This window comes from Ochotona curzoniae, unplaced genomic scaffold (assembly GCF_017591425.1).
Source record: "Ochotona curzoniae isolate NIBS_2020 unplaced genomic scaffold, NIBS_Ocur_1.0 contig_50, whole genome shotgun sequence".
In the NCBI taxonomy this organism is placed as follows: domain Eukaryota; kingdom Metazoa; phylum Chordata; class Mammalia; order Lagomorpha; family Ochotonidae; genus Ochotona; species Ochotona curzoniae.
This window is the reverse complement of record NW_024466446.1, coordinates 8,347,951-8,362,565: the sequence shown is the minus strand read 5'-3', so window position 1 is coordinate 8,362,565 and position 14,615 is coordinate 8,347,951. Positions and strand designations below refer to the sequence as shown.

General features: G+C 44.9%; 1 protein-coding gene across 2 annotated transcripts in view; it reads right to left on the bottom strand.

Moving 5' to 3' along the window:
* The window catches only part of PUM3 (pumilio RNA binding family member 3), a 34,889-nt gene extending 21,061 nt beyond the window's left edge, over positions 1-13,828 (bottom strand). The window contains exons 1-12 of one of the 2 annotated variants that reach the window (XM_040988903.1): positions 13,765-13,828; positions 11,432-11,523; positions 10,014-10,232; positions 9,198-9,333; positions 8,608-8,683; positions 7,620-7,713; positions 7,309-7,375; positions 5,881-6,055; positions 4,922-5,025; positions 3,238-3,316; positions 1,374-1,472; positions 737-790 (exon numbers count right to left, since the gene is read on the bottom strand). In XM_040988903.1, the coding sequence (XP_040844837.1) occupies positions 737-790; positions 1,374-1,472; positions 3,238-3,316; positions 4,922-5,025; positions 5,881-6,055; positions 7,309-7,375; positions 7,620-7,713; positions 8,608-8,683; positions 9,198-9,333; positions 10,014-10,232; positions 11,432-11,513 (1,185 nt within the window). In that variant the 5' untranslated portion in view covers positions 11,514-11,523; positions 13,765-13,828. Of the gene's footprint in view, positions 1-736; positions 791-1,373; positions 1,473-3,237; positions 3,317-4,921; positions 5,026-5,880; positions 6,056-7,308; positions 7,376-7,619; positions 7,714-8,607; positions 8,684-9,197; positions 9,337-10,013; positions 10,233-11,431; positions 11,524-13,764 lie in introns of both variants that reach the window. The other variant, XM_040988902.1, reaches the window with a different exon arrangement.
* Between the last annotated feature and the right edge of the window lie 787 nt (positions 13,829-14,615).

Sequence of the window (14,615 nt, the reverse complement as noted above, 5' to 3'; positions counted from 1 at the left end):
GGAGTGACAGGCAGCAAGTAAGGAGACCATAAGTTCTGTCTGAGCCTGCAGTGCTACGAAGCCGACCTTAGGTGTCAGAGCCAGGCCGGGAGCCCAGACACCAGGACCCAGGCTGCAGGCATCATCACAGCGAGGCCAAATGCCTGTCCATAAACATTATTTTTGAGGCAACTTATCCCTGATAAAAAACACTTTTTTTGCATTCAATAATTTCAGAAGGAGATTGGTTACTGCATCTCACAGTGAAACAACGGATGTACCAATTCAAGTTTTCCACATCCATATTAAATGTATTACAAGTAAAAACAAATTAATTTTAACTTCTGATATCCTTTAATGAAAACTAGTAACAAGTTTCTAAAATGCAATGCAATCTAGTAACAAGTTTCTAAAATGCAATGCAATATTACTCACCAATAGTCCAAAGTCAGTATACACCTTATCTATACAATAACTACTATAACTGGAAACATTAATTACAGAAGCTAATAAATTGCAGGGCTTTAAAGAACAGTGTGTAAAAGAGAGATGTCAAAGATGTTAAACTTTTTGAAATACACAAAATGAATCCTATTTTGTACAAACATATGAAATTACCCGTATGTCCTACCAAAAAGATTGCAATAAAACAATGAATAATTTTGTGATGCAGAATGTTTCTGAAATTTTCCAAAACACCACGATTCATCGGGTAACTACTAACAATAATTAAAATAAGTAGTAATAGCATACTTACGTTAGCCACCTTCTCAACGTAAGTTTTCATTGTTTTCACAATTACTTTCCTGTCCTTAAGAAAAGGAAAATCTGGTTACACGTTATGGATACTTCAGTGCTGACACAGCACATTTTCACATCGGTGAAAACAATGTCCCATTAATGAAAAGCTGACAGCGCCAAGTCCTCTCAGAACTGTTACCATTTTGGACTTGCACCTGACAGCCCATTCAGTTACTTACTTGGAGGCATAAAATTCCAAGTTCAAAGGCAAACCTTGTGAAGATCCGCCTCCTGTTACAGTATGACCCACAAAAATCCCTCTTCCACTGCCTGACCTGTTTTCAAAGACAGAAGGGTCCAGCACCCAGTGATGCATTCACCGAGTCTAATTCAGTTCACACACATTAAAAAACATGGCAGTGCAGAGCTATCTGTCACGGGCAGAACTACACAGGCCCGCCCTCCACTGTGCTCCCGAAATGAGGACGGAATGAGACTCAAACCCCAACAACCACACCCTAAAGCGGACCATCAACATTGTGCCTATCGACTGCACAGACCCTGCGGGGACCAGAAGCCGGAGAGTCCAGCAGGTAGCCAAGGCACAGTCCTGGGGATGTTGGTCCTCTCCCATCACGCCCCGGCCTACTCACCTTGGGCGTTCCATGCCACAGGCAGTGCATGGCCACCCTGGCGCCGTCGTGTGTGTGTGCCAGGTAGATGACCGCTTCTCGGATAGCTTCAATCATTTCCTAGGGAACAGCTTTTGTTAGGGCTTTGGGTTACACGTTCCTCTTTGTTCCCTCTGTCTATGAGGGGCCAGTGACACACAGCCAATGACGGGAAGAAGCCGTAAGTAGAAACCAGCTAATCTGTCCTTTTGCAAACAAATACGTAAACATACCTTCTTTCTATAAATATTCCCATTAAGAACTGCAAATACTACCACTATATAGTAATGTCATCAAATTGCCAAATTTGATACCAATTATTTGAAAATCTGATTGCTTCAAATATATCAATCTGATTAATGAATCAAATCATTTAATATATTTTCAGATGACATCACAGATGTTATATTATTATAGGTCAGATTAATATAATGGCATATATTAAAATATCTAATTGTTGACTATTTGGTTAATATGCAAGTTAATTTTTTGATTGCTACATCAAACATAGTAATAGGGGACTTCCATTCAAGTACCTGCGTTTTTTAACCAATGTCTATTTTTCAAAAGCCTATAGTCTCTACTATGATATAATATATTAAATGACAGTTTGTAAGAAAAAGAATCCTAACAAGTAGGAGTGCTACGACAGATGTTTATCAGGACAAGTGAAGTATAAATTAAACATGTCTCTATAAAACGGACAGGTGTATAACAGAGAACCAAAACACTGTGAACGGAAATTTGTTTTTTAAGATTATCACCGATGACTCCTAAAAAGTTAAGCTCACTTAAATAACATGTCTCCCAGAAAGCATTAATGTGTGTTAATATTTAGCCCATGTCCAGACCCATAAATGACTATTAAAAAAAAAAAACCCTTTAAAAACTATTTTATTCAAATAAAATTTAATAAAAACAGCAAGTCTCTAACAGCCGAGACAGCTGGTTAATTTCATCAGTAAGCGATGTCACCCACAGGTTTCTTACAAATCCTTCCTAGGATAATGCTTAAGAACACGACTGTGTGAACTTGACAATTTCTTCAAAGCTGCCCAGCTGGAGTTATGCGCAGGGGCCAAATGCACTTCCATTATCCACAAATGCTTTAAGCCTCTCCTTTGAAAACATCCACAGGGCCAGAAAATTCAGTTTGTCTCGTGACTTGATATCCACACTAAGTTCTGAAGGAGTTTGGCTGCTCTGGGGAAATTAAGTTTGCGCACCAATTCTGAGAGCATTAGAATTCCTATGAATGTATAATCCGCATGTGTGTCAGAAGAAGTGAGTCCCACTGTTTTAGCTGTCCCTTGTGAGACGAGGGAAACGAACGGACAATGAGCTCACTGTATGGTGAGGCGAGCCAAGTTCAGACACCTCGAGGATGAGTTCTCATTTCTATTCTCACCACCGACCGGAAGGGCAGCACAACCTCCCTTCACTTGCATCCTTAATACGAGCTCCAGGTCCTCACGGGCCATTTAGCGTTACATTAAGTGTGCTCGCCTTACCTTTTAACGTCAGCCTCATTTCTTTCCTGGGAGTGCTGGGGTAGCACTTGAACAGCTGACTTGAACACTACCTGAATGCTGAACACTCTCTGGATTATAATGAAAATCTAAGCATTCAATGAAATTAATAAAACCAGGGTTAATTCTGCTGCATTCTATTAAAAAAATCTACATACATTAGGTGGACTTATTCAAAGGAAAATTTAATAAGGTCTCTCTTCTAAGCAAGGAAGCAGCTATGTAAAATTCAAAACACATTGCACATCAGAGCAGGGACTCCGTTTCCACAGGGCTCTTCCCCTGCTGAGGCTTAAGAGTAAACACTAAGTACTTACTGATCTGAGTTTTGGGGGTGCATGAGTGAAAAAGTCCAGGAACACTTTATGTACCAACGAGTGCTTAATCACAGCTTCCCTGAAAAGAGGAAGAAGAGAAGCAGGTCAGTTCTGGCTCGATGACTGTAACGAGGTGGGTAACTTCAGCTCCTCTGAAGTTAACACGCAAAGCCTTTTTGGTAAATTTGTCCTAGGATAAGTCCCCATCTTTCAGCAATATAGAAGATTTATACAAGTTTACACTGCAAAACTGATTCAGTGTCACCAGCAAGCAAGACCAAAGAACAAACTTTCAGTATCTATTCATGAATAAAATCATTAAAAATACATTCTAGTTTCTCTAAGACAACTATTTATTTGAGCCCAGGAATGAATACATGGTGAAAAACCAACATGGAATCATTCCTATTTTTTTAGAAAAATGCCTTTGAAGTCATTTTTTGTTTTATTTGAAAGGCAGAAAGGCCTGCAGCAGCCAGGGCTGGGTCAGGCTGAAGCCGCAGGGCAGGAACTCCGTCCAGGTCCCTACCTCTTAGTGGCATCACCTGCCACCGCGCAGGACCCACAGTGTCAGGATGACTGTCGAGGGCACAGGGTGTCTGTGTCGGACACCGACAAGGGATGCAGCCACCCCAGAGGCCTCTTACACTGTGACAACTCTCACACTCATCTTTTTTATAGCTGCTTTCTGTCAACTAACTTTTAGGTCCAATTTCACAAAAATATTTTCACATTTGGCCTTAAAGTCAAGTCAACACTTTAGACATCCACACCCTGAGTTCAAGACCCAGCCCCAAGGGAGCACTGATGCTTCTGGAGTTGGGCTTCTGCCACCCACAGGGGAAATCCGGATTGAACTCTTTGCTCTTAACTTCAGCTCTTGCAAGCAGCTGGGAAGTAAATCAGGAGATGGCATTTCTTTTAAAAAAATACATATACAAAGTAAACAAAAGGACCAATAGATGCCCTAGGAAACCAAAGAGTGCTAGCAAGTGCCATGGCACCTATGCGACGCATGCCCTCTATCCTGACACTTGGGAGAATTTAGCACAGAAACTTACATGGCCAGGAATAGGAAATCAAAAAATACAGTAAAAACTAATGCTGCTTTGGTGAGCGAAGCACTCTGTCATATCATTTACCTTCACAGAATCTAATGAGATATGAACTACTATTACCCCAGTGTTACAGAAATAAAAACTGAGGCTCAGGGAAAGGACCCAAGTTTCCCACTAGTAATGGGGCCAGGGGTTTTGTACCAGGCAAGGCACCCAAGCCACGGTTCTGGAGGCCATTCCCCTGGCCACTCTGCCGTGCTAGACACCAAGCAGGATATCCACACAGGCGAGGAAATCCCACAACCCAGTCCGAAGAACAAGCTGTATCTGCAGAACTATTTAAATATACGGACTCAACATTAATATTTTATTGAGAAGATGTCTCACCACTTAAAAAGTTCATAAGTCACAATATATTATATGTTACAATTTTCCAGGACATGGTATCAGAAAGAAAAACCATGTGCCTTGGTACTAAGGATTTTAAATCAAAATTTTCACACACTTATTCAAGCCATATTGATGAGAAGACATTTACTGTTTCTGGGCAAGGGTTACACAAACCTTCCCTTCTGAAATCGCCTCCTCTAAATCTGTTAAAGAAAAAAACATTTTCTTTTCCTTACTTCTGCGCCATCGGGGTTAGAATCTGCTTCATTTCGTCCATAATAAGCTCTAATTTTTCTGGCTGCATCTCCAACACTTTGTCCAGAGTTGGATGATCTGCTGACTGCAACAAAACAAACAAGAAATCCCTCTTCACTTCGGAACAAAGCAAATCAGTTACTCTTAAAAAGCTTAAAGTACAGCTTCCCCGTATTTACACAGTGAAAGCCCTGCTGTGTACGCACTCAAGGAGCAATTGCCGGTCAGGACTCCCGCTCTGTACTTTGACCAGCGCCATCTGGACATTTCAGCTCAACAACCAAGTACACCAGGCATCAGGTAGGTGCTTGCCAAATCCCTGGAGTGGGCCTAATCCCAAGTCATCGGTTCATACAATTGGGATAACACTGCTTTACCATAATTTGGATTATTCCTCTACGACGATCATATGGAAGAAATGCAGTAGCAAGTTCAGTGTAGGAACTAGACCAAACACAGACCACTTGCAAATCACTCCACCTCCCTGCGCGTGAACACATGTGTTTATGCTAGACAGTTTGCAAGCGATCTCTTCCGAGTCCTGGTCCCGTCACTGGCCACTTCAGGGCCAATCCCTGTGTGCAATCCACGATGAATGAGGTCCATCTATCCCTCTTCCTCTCTGGACATTCCTCAGAGAAGGGCAGTGCACACACCTGCCAGCACACAGGAGAACACCGCAAACCAGAGTCCCCTTTCAGTCACATCTGCCTAGGGGGTGGTCACAAGGCTTCACCATCACTCAGAAAGTTATCTCAGCGTGATGGATTAGAAACAGAACTGAAGCACTGTACACAAAGCCAAAGTAGCTTGATTCGATGGAGACTGGGAGGTAATAATATGTGAAAACCCTAAATCAGGTCATTTACTCAATACACCAAGACAAAGCTAACACAGACAAAGACGGAGAGCATTACAGGGAAGCTTCTGAGGCGGTCACCTTATAAAGCTGAAACGTGTTCCCATAGAGTTCCTCGGTGAGCATGTTCCTCTGCTCCAGAACAGCTTTGTCATTGTAAGCATACTCCACGATGGCCGACGCCTCCGCATGCCGCAGCATCTTCCGCACGTGGCCTTTGAAACTCCTGATTATCTCTGCAATCTGAGGTTTACTTCTAAGCCCCACACAATCACGGGAGAAAGAAAAAAAAAAAGAAAGAAATGCAAATCTCACTGCGCTGGACACACACTCACTGACGCACATGCGCAGAGCTCGACCACTGCGAAACCCTTCCGAGGAGGATGCCAAGCCACCTGCACCTCCGCTACGTTAAGCTAGAAGCTCCTCGGAAGGGCAGCCCACCCAGCTCGGAGTCCAAGCTCTGCCCCTCAGCTCCAAGGGGCCGAGCAAGTCATTTCACCACTCAGTGTTTGAAGACGGCTGCTGTAAGGACTAAATGACCTAAGGCATAATGAGAAGCGAGACCAACAGCATATGTAGCAGGGGACCAATAAAGCTAAGCTCATACTAAACTCGTCAGCTTGGAAAAAAAAAAAAAGGGGGCAGCAGAGAAAATGGAAAAGCCAAAGAATCAAGGAGATGAGTATAAAACATGTAACGCAACTCTCCTTTAAAACTAGACTTAATTCTAAGCATTCATATCATATCTTAAAATAATCAAGAGTATAATTATACCCAGAAATAACTTTGCAAAAATAGTGTCAGCGGCGTATGTTATACTTTTCTTGTTGGTGGTTATTGTATTTTGGATGTGCTTAAACTCAAACGGGCACGTCAAGAACCAATTCCACAGGGCTGGTGTACTGGCATAACAGGGCAATCCTCTACCCGTGGCAGCAGCATCCCACATGGGTGCCACTTCCAGTTCCAGCTGCTCTACGTCTGAGCCCACTCCATTATGAAACGGGAAGGCAGGGGAGGACGACCCAAGCCCATGGCACCCCTCACCCACTTGAGGAACCTGGAAAGAAGTTCCCAGCTCATGGCTTTGGGTCAGTTCAGCTCTGGCCACTGCGACTGGGTGGGGAATAAACCAGCAGCTGGAAGACATTTCTCTCTCCATCTACTTCAGAAAAGCCTCCCATTTGACCCTCCCCGCCCACTAACCACAGCCCTATGCTTCAGTTGCCCTCCACCTGCCAAAGAGTGGTAACGAATGACAATCACTCCACTTCTTGTCTTCCAGACTCAAGAGGTAAAAGATGTGGCCTTCAGAATGAAGACAGCACTATCATTTTCTACTAACTTCAGTGTTATGAAGATTCTATCTGCTAGAAATAGCAACAGTATGTGTGGGAGCCATTATTACAAGCAGTCATTCTCGTTTTAAGTCAGACTCGAGCACACTCAGAACCCGCTGCTTCAGAAAGCCAAGGAAAAACACCCTTTCCAAGCAAAACAACTTACCCGTACATCAGAAATTTCTTAACGATATTTCTGGAATATTTGGCTTTACTTAATTCAACCAAATCATCTGAAAAACAAAACATATTCAAGCGACTTGATATTTGTCCTTCAGCTTCTCTGGAAACACTGGAGAGAATGAAATAAACGCTGATGGGGCAAATGGCTTTCTACTTGTGCCAGGCAAAGAACAAATGAAAATAAAAAGGGTCCTATCTCAACAGAATCATTGTCTAAGACACTCTTGGATAATTCAAAAGACAACTAGTCGCTTACTATAAAAACCATAAGACTCTTCACTTCATGACATATACCTTGCAATTCTTCAAAAGCCTGTTTTCTCTGCTCTTCATTGCCATACTGAATGTAACACTGGATCACGCGAGTTGAATCATGCGCAAACGCGATCTGGAAAAAGCAGGTTGAGCCACTGAAGTTACATTTATTTCTCACTCTTTGCTTTATTGTTATTCCTTTTACAACTCTTTGTCCAATAAATAAATAAATAAATAAATAAATAAATAAATAAATAAATAAATAAGTAGGTATCTTTGTGGATGAGTCAAAGCTACACTTCTTCAGAATGGATATACTTGGTCAATCGTACGTTTTTGCTCATTTTGCTTTTGCTGCCTACCACATTTGGTAGGTAGAATTGTACCCAGACAGAGGGTGGGTTACAGGATCCCAGTAACTAAAATCAAAACGAAGCCTAACTAAAAACCAAAGGATTATATGGATGATACCTCTCATTTCTCTAAAAGTTAATTTCTTTAAGAGTACTATTCTAGCTTAAAAACTTATCATTCCGCAATTCTGAGAGAACTGTCATAAACCTGTTTGGCAAACCAAGGTGTACACAAGGTCGCTCAATCTAAAAGTCTTATTCCACAAATAGAAGCACATGACACAAGCAAATCAATCACCCCATTTCTTGGGTTGCTCTACATACATTCAGGCATATTCTTAGAAAGACTGAGCTTCAAATATGATTCTACAGACCATCCCCTGTCACAAACAGGCAATAACTCAGATAGACCCTTAGCGAAGCACCTGCTCATGGAAGCTGTTAGCAACATCCAGAAAATCGGGAGCCAGGCAAAATCATTTTTGTTGTATTAAGCACCCGCCTGCTTCAAAAGTACTTAGGCGTTATTCACTTTGTCTTCTCGATGCTAGCAAACCCTAAGCACGTGTTCTAAGGGACATTTCACCTATACTGGATTCTCCCAGTGCTGTGAGCAAAGTGCAAGCAGTGACAAGTGCATCTGTTCAAAGCAACAGCCAACTGTAACTACTCACAGTTTTAATTTTCCCTTGAATCAACTTCTGCAAGTCACTCATTAACTTCACTCGTTTGTCTTTGTCACAATCTTTCCTACAAATGAGAAGAGAAACCACAAGAGAAGTAATTTCAAATACATACAACTGCAAAAGTGAAAAAGAAGCAGGTACGTTCACCAGTTCATCTTGATTTTTTTTCTCTGAAAGCAGTAAACCTCTGCCATCAAAATTACTAGTCCAGAGCAGCCAGACAAAAGCAATTTTCTCGGAGGCAGACACTCATTTCAAAAAGGTGTAATTTCTGCCTAACAGAACTCCAGGAGTAAAAGAAAATAATAAAACGCGTCTAAGATATTGAATACCTAAGCATTTCAAAACCTGGCTGATGAGAAATCGCCCTGAGAACATCAAACCCGTCTGAACTGTCGGCCAGCTGCTGCGGTCCTGGGGCTGGTGCTCATCTCTGCAAGGGACAGGCGTGAACACTGGCACTTCCTCGGTGAGCCGCATGCTCTCTGACGAACCCAAGGGTGCCGAGCCTCGCTCACGGGGCACACTGCCACCTCCCCACCTCCCCACCACCCCCGAGGCGCCCCCGGGACCACCACCTCCTCAGGCTCTCCCAGATGTGCTTGGCGCGGACAACGATGTCGTAGTTGGTCTTGTCGTTGAGCTGCCTGCTCTGCTTCAGCTCCTTCTTCTTCTTCTTGAAGTCATCCCACTTGGGTTTCTTGGCTGCTGACTCTGCTTTTCAGACAAATTATTTTCAATTACACTTAGAATTCTGAGTAACACAACTAAAAATTGAGTACACAGGGCAATTATTAATCAGGGTCAACACTCATTATAGAAACCACAGAGGGGAAATAACATCCTCTCCAAATTTACACTTTCTTGCATTTCACTCGATGGCTCTTTATTGACTCTTCTTAACAGGATGCTACTACACAACAAAAAAAGGGAAAATAAAAGCATTCCAAAGACAAATAAAATATGAAGCATAGGGAGCCCAGCGCGATAGAGTAACAGTTAAGGTCCTCTCCTAGAACATGCCGGGATCCCATATGGGCGCTGGTTCTAAGCCCGGCAGCCCTGCCTCTGCTCTTCATCATTCTGGCCACCTAACACTCCAACTGTTGGATGAACAAATGAATGACTGGATTTTAACCTACAGAAGGGACTGTCATATTGAGGAGCCACTAAAAAGCCACTGTTATCTGGTTCAACTTGATGGCTAAGCAATCTTAGGGTGCCAAAAAATGGAGGAACTCTTTGCACCAGAGGGAAGTTTCTGGCCGGGAGAGATGCTTTCCTACCAAGGAGCAAGCAGAGTAGGCCCCCCAACACACACGCAGAAGCCGTGTGCTCCGGGGTCTGGGAACCGACTCAGGGACAGCAGGGCCTCAGCAGGGACCAGCACTCACCATCGCTCTGACCGTCCGCCTGGAACTTCCTCTTCTTGTGGAAGTTCTTTGCTGGCTGGGATTTGTTCTTAGATCCTCTGTCCCCTTGCTGCTTGTTCTTGAACTGTTTCACACCCTTCTTCCCGGGTTTCACAGCACTCTTCTCAAAGCTCTTCGATGTGATTTTATGCCCATCTTCCTTGAGGACTTTCCTTGGGAAGGTCTGCGAAGAACCAGAATCTGGTGACAATAAAAGAAAAAAAGATTTGTTCACACTTAGCTTTCTGAATAGAGGATTTTAACAATGAAAAAACTCCCCTACTCTAACAGATTCAACATGCAAGGCGTGAACATAAAGGAACATACAATAAGACGATATGCAGCTCTACCACCCAGAAATAAACAATGCTGCTGCTTTGGCAAGTCAGGTCTCTAGTCTTAAACGTACAGTAGAGATGATATACATTAACGCACCTGCCTATCCTGCTTTGTATTAGTCAATTACATTTTAAATTTATTCAGGTTTGTTTATTTGACATAGATGCACCTGTGGTGAGGGCGGGAGTGACCAGAGCCAGGAGCTGGCACCATCCTCCAGCCCCTCTCATGTGTGGCAGGGACCAGGGACTTGAGCCATCACCTGCCGCGACTCACGGTCACGTTAAGCTCAGCCGGAAGTAGAGTCCTCAAGGCGTGGGCACAGCACATGGGATGCCAGAGTCAGAAGCAGTGACCAACCACCTACTCCCATACCATTTCCCTTTAAACATAATTTTCGCTGGCTCAGCGACACAGGAAGAGCCCAAGAATAAAAGGAACAGTCTTGAACTTAAGAAAATATACCTTAACAGTATAGCTGCACAATTTCAGGATTCCTATGTTGGGGGGGGGGAATTAAAGTTTTCTAATTCACTTGATAAGAAGGCATTTGATCATGCCCTCCTTGGGCAATAAGGCTTACAAAGGAAGTATCTAGCAAATGAGATGGAACAACAGCCGCTGTGCTGTAAGTCCACTGCAAAGGAACAACACGGGCTGTCTAGGAAGCACAGTCACGCCTCCATCTGCAAACACTGACACCCAATGGAAATAGGAAGGCATCTCCAGCAGAAACCCTAAAGCTTCAAGCTCAGCAACACCAGGTGTCGGATCAGCCCGATCCCAAAAATGAAGATCAAACATGGGGCGAACTAGAATAACTCGGGCGCTAACACCTGAAATCAGGGAGGGGTTTGCTCATTTACAACGTCCTAAATGTCTGAACTGTATAAGGAGCAAGCTAACAACCAATCTGATCAGCTTCTTCCCACTATTTCCACCCCGAAATTCTCCCACTAATATAAACTGGACTCTGCTACAATGCCCCACCCTCAAACGACAAGAAGAAAAAAGATACAACCCACCCACCCAAGAAGTGTATTTGGATACAGCTGCCTTACCACTGCTCTTATGGAATCTGCTTTTTTCATGAGACGGCTTTGTATTCTTTCTTGCGAATTTTTTTTTCCCTTTAACTTCCATTGTAGCAACCCTGGAAAATCGAAAGCAACCATCAGGTGGTTGGGTCACCATCAGTCATCGCCTCACGCTGTCACAGACGCAGTTCAGATCACACCGGGAAAGCGTGGGGGTCCATCCAAAGACCAACAGCATGCACGATGAAGAAGATACACACATCTCGGGCGGTGTTGCGGATATATGTCCAGGGAGCAATTCGCTCCTGGCTGGAAACAGATCATCCCTGACACACATGGGCTCTGGGTGTCTCAAGCCGCATCCTAAGGGTTAGGTCAAACACCCGCCCCTTCAAGAACTTCTGAACAACATTCCAAGACTATGCCGATATCCTGTCTTCTTAACCATCTGCCCTCAATTCCCTGGTAGATGTTGCCTGCAGCAATCACTGCAGCACCTGAATGGGGACGTTGTAGACCTTGCTGTTACACCAGCAGGGATCTTTCTTCCTTTGCATTCAGGTATATCTGTATTATCTCCAGTACTTATTTATTGTTATAGATGGTCTAGCCACATGTTGTCCGGGCTGTTTCACAACCCTTCCTCTGGGACTGGCTTCCAGCGCGTCCTGTATTTTTCCTGCACGAACCCTGCAACCACTCCCTGCCGCAGGGAGCGCTGGCGCCATTTACTGAGCACTGTTTAATGCTGGTTTGGCTTCAGAGAAGCCTGTGTGCTGTCACCCGGATGCTGCAGCTTCCAGGCAGTATGTAAACATTCTTGCTCTTTGTAACTTTAACCAAGAACCAGGCATGCTGGTATATGTAATTCCCTCATTTGTTCAGCCTAAAACTTACACTGTTGAGGTACGCATTCATGAGAAACAAATGTACCAATTACGGGACACATTTCCTATCTTTAGCCTTACCCTGTCCACTCAAAATACTCAATTTGGCCCTAGCCCCAACCTACCCCCCTTAAGCGAGGGCACGTGGCTCCCCAACAATCACTAGACCCAATCCGCAGTACACAGACATCCTAAGATGGCCAACTCACCGGCAGGACTTGGGGCACAGCCGATGACCTCAGCACATGCAGACTCCCACATCCCCGAGGCAGCCTCAGGGGCCACCAGGACCGCGACCCCTAGCTGCGAACCACTCCAGTCTCCCCCTTTCTGAACGGAATTACACAACAGGTAACCTCGTTGCTCCTGCCTCCTTTATGTGGCAAAACGCATTGTTCTTGGGTACCCTGCACCTTAAGTACATCACCATGGCACAGATCCTCTCTGGACTGCCCATCCCGTCCCCCTGCCCTCCATCACCCACTCGGGCTCTCGCGACATCTAACTCCCACCGCTTTAGCCTCAGATTCAACCTGCTGCCTGATCCACTTTCCTGTCAGCCCTGCTGCATCCCATGGACACACTTCGACCGCTTCACTGCTCACTGAGTACAGGAAAGACTTCAGTCTGACTGGCCTTTCCCGTCCCTCTCAATCCGGTACCAACATACCCACCTCACACTTCCCCTTCAGATTGCAAACTTTAAAGCTGGCCTTATCCCACCAAATTTCTGCTCATCCTACGAATTTAAATAAAACTCCTCTATAATTCATCCTCCAGGTGCTTCCACTTCCCCCATGATTCTCCCAGCCTTATCATTTCCACTATAGAGCTGACATCATTTATGGCAACTCTCTTCTCCAGACTGAAGAAAACATTTTAAAAAAAAATTAAAGGTGTAGCGTTAACACACAAAAAACTACAACACAATAGAACCCAGTGTTGTAACTAAGGCAAAATAGTCCCTCTCTGCTGAGTTCCACATCCACGCATTCAACCAGCTGTGTGTCAAAAAACACGTTTGTGTGTGTGCCCGTCAGTAACCCCTAAAGAATGCAACAAATATTTCAGGAGCATTTATACTGCCAGAGATAATGACGAGTGACCTAGAGGCGAACTCCTTTCTCCCCCGCGTTAGCCGGCTGCCCACTGCTGGTATTTCTCCTCCCGTTTCTGTTCACCCCCTCCGGGCTACCACCTCTGGAAGTACGCTCCCCACGTTGGAAAACGACAACTCTACGAATCGTCCGAATTCTGTCTGCACTCCCTTCAGACAGACACCGTCCATAATTCCTTCCTCGTTACACACTCATCTCCTACAGCTGGTCCGGGACCCACGCCTCCTCCACACGAGAAGTCAACACGGGGCGCCCTCTCAGCGACACTTCTTCCCTCCGAGGGACCCTCCCGACCTCGCCACAGCGGGGAACGCAACCCCGAACACGCCACCTTAGAGTCCGCGATTCTCACCTCACACGTGGGGTGCCAGGCACGGACCTGCCCCGACCGCGCCGTCGCTTCCGCTTCCGCCTCGCACGAGTCCCGCCTCCCGGTGATCCGTATTGGTCCGCTGCCGTGACGCCACAAGGCTGCGCCGCGCGCCGGCGTGGGCGCCTAAAAGTGACGTGTAAACGCCGGCGCCCGCTGCTCGATTGTCGCATCAAATAGAGATCATGACGTCACGTGCCAAGCTGGCCGCGCCAGGAAGGAGCTTTAAAAAGCCCGCCGAGAAGCGCTTCATGTCTGTTTTCTGCATAGTACGCTGAGCCCATTTTCCACTTCGAAAGAAATACAGTTAGGACACTAGTCCTGTTTGTAAATGATGCAAAGCTGACACCGTAAACTTGGTCGTGTCCAACAAGCCTGAGAGGCTTTGGGCAGAATTCTTGTCTTTTCCCCAGGTTGTTTCTGCCTTTTTTTCTTTTTTCATGATTATTGTTTTCCGCGTGATTCAGTTTTGTAGGCAGAGGGATTCTCTCCTCCCCTTCCTCTTCCTCCCCTCTCACCCCTATAGTCTCACAGTAGTGTAGTCCTCTAGAAACAGTTGCACTTTCATATTTTGCTGTTTAAGTGCAAATGGCAGGTCTAGGCGTTACCTGTGGTCTTCCTGGTGTCTCATCTGTCGTTAATAAAGACACCTGCTGTTGAGCTTTGGGTCCCCTGTGAATGTTTTCGTCTGGAGCTGTGATTAAATCTCCTAACACCCTCTCTCGAAATAAGGGCAAGGATCTCCACTCCCAGATAAAACGAAGACTCCAGTGAGACAGTTAAAGGTAGCTTGGCAGTGTGATGCTGGATTCTCTACCTTGGCTTATATCCCA